The following is a 2,026-nucleotide window of genomic DNA, read 5'->3' as shown; positions in this document are numbered from 1 at the left end:
TCCGGATCTGCCACCGCCACCTTTCTTTTACACTGAGCAGAATGACCGAGGGCCTCTGGACAGTGAATCCCCCCACCTGGAGACTGGGACTGGCCCAGAGACTCAGCAATGCTCTCCTTCCCCTCGCTCCGCATCACCACTGGTCACTCAGGTGAAGCTGTCTCCAAAACCAACCACGTCTCTTGACCTCACACAGAAAAAACCACCTCCCTCAAAGCCTTCCCTTCCCAAAAAGCCTTCCACTGTCAGTGCCTGGACCACATCCTCCTCCTCTCCCAGACTTCCTCCCCCAAAGCCAACCAAGTTCCCCGTCTCTCTCTACGTCCCGATGCACACAGGAGACAGACGGCCTTCCAACACCTCCCAGTATGACAACCTTTCCGAGGCCGATGAAGACGACCGCTACCTGGAGAGGCTGCTGGGCTCCACGCCTGAGGAAATTCCCAGCATGCATGGCAATCCCCCACACACCCCTGGCGGAGACTATGACCCTGCTCTCTTCCCTCTGCCTCCACCTCCTATGTTCATCCCTCCTTCGCCTTCCCCTATTCCTCCCTCGCTGTGCGTTCTCCCCAGTTTGCCTCAGGAGCCAGAATACGCAGGAGAGGACAGCTGGGTGGTGGACTCCATCATCCCCCCCCCTCCGGCTAGCTTTGCTGACAGACTCCCCCCCAACACGGGTGGTGCTGCCAGCTGTTCAGACACACACAGAGCCACCTCGCCCGGTTACTCTAAGCCTTTTTCTAGGGGCCCCAGGAACCATTCTGCTTTCCCAGCACCCCTGTTGTACACTGGGTCTCCCCCAGGACACTCCAGGCCCTCAGGACAGTCGGCAATAGGGGTGCCCTCGGTCCGATCCAGCCCAGACTTTTGCAGGATGCCTCCAGGTGGACAGCAACTGCCCAAATCAGTGACCTTTTGAAGTTTCTAAGTATCATTCAAGTGTAACTGATTGTGCCAAGATGATTGGGACTCCCGGTAATGCTTGATTCCTTTTCAAAGCCATTTAAGAGGCGAAAGGCCAGTAGCTATGTAGTGTGTCAAATGTTTGTGTGTGTGTGAAAAGACTTTTTTTCATTGATATGTACAGATTTATGTGATACTTGCACCTTTTTTTTAGTTATTTTCTTCCGGTTAACTTTTCTAAGATTCAAACTTGTATTTAAAACCGCTGCCAATGTCACCGTTTGCTGCACGCACAGAAAATGAGTGTTTCAACTCGCCTGCCCCCTAGTGTGTGAGACCAGATTTGGTCCTCAGTTTCAGGGGGTCGGTACATAGAAATGCACACAGAAATAAGGTGATCTTACACCAGCTGAGTGTTCCACTGTTGCTTCACCTCCAGTTAGTTTCATTTTGTCGCAACAAAAGTGTCTTAACCTGATCGCAGTGCACTGAGGCTAGCAGCTCCAACCCAAGGGCTTTTCAAGAGGAACTAATTAATGAGGTCATCTTTGCTAAAGCACCCAAAGCCTATACAGTACATTTTACTGCATTTATGGTCAACTGTGAGCAGGCTCACACATCTTAACTGTATGTCAAACTGTAATGAGTAACTGTTAATATTAATATATATGATATATGTTAATGTCAATATAGTTTGTTTACTGTATCTTGAGGTCAATATTTAATAACAAAGGACCATAAACCAAGTTGCACCAAAGCAGTTTGCACTTAAAAGAATTGCTAAAGTTGTAACCAATAGCGACAGATGAGACGTGGTGCAATACGTCAGTGGTGTAAACACGGAGGCTAGTTGGATTCACATAGAGAAAGCCCAGTCAGGTCCTTTATTTCTCCTCAGTTGGGGTGCAGCGGGTGCTCCGCGGGTGCCTTGCTGCTCTCGGTAGGACGATCAACCTCAGAGCAACGGCTTCGGTGCTATATCTGTTTTCTGACACTCGATTTCACGGCAATAATGTACTGTTCCATGTGTATAAGCATGTATTTATCAAGGTGGAAATGTACAACTTAACAAGAGGATTTAATGAATGCAACATATTGTCAGCACAGACAGACTTACAGT

The 2,026-nt window shown here is 48.9% G+C and overlaps 1 protein-coding gene across 4 annotated transcripts in view; it reads left to right on the top strand.

Annotated features, from left to right (window-relative positions):
- si:dkeyp-19e1.3 (USP6 N-terminal-like protein) overlaps positions 1–2,026 on the top strand; it is a 24,012-nt gene extending 21,986 nt beyond the window's left edge. For all 4 annotated transcript variants that reach the window (XM_032524317.1, XM_032524318.1, XM_032524319.1 and 1 more), the window contains one exon: positions 1–2,026. This exon is cut by the window's left edge and continues 475 nt beyond it. In XM_032524317.1, coding sequence (XP_032380208.1) covers positions 1–922 — 922 coding nt within the window. In that variant the 3' untranslated portion in view covers positions 923–2,026.

Source organism: Etheostoma spectabile, chromosome 8 (assembly GCF_008692095.1).
Source record: "Etheostoma spectabile isolate EspeVRDwgs_2016 chromosome 8, UIUC_Espe_1.0, whole genome shotgun sequence".
In the NCBI taxonomy this organism is placed as follows: domain Eukaryota; kingdom Metazoa; phylum Chordata; class Actinopteri; order Perciformes; family Percidae; genus Etheostoma; species Etheostoma spectabile.
The sequence above is the reverse complement of the archived record's forward strand: the minus strand, read 5'-3'. Positions and strand labels throughout refer to the sequence as shown.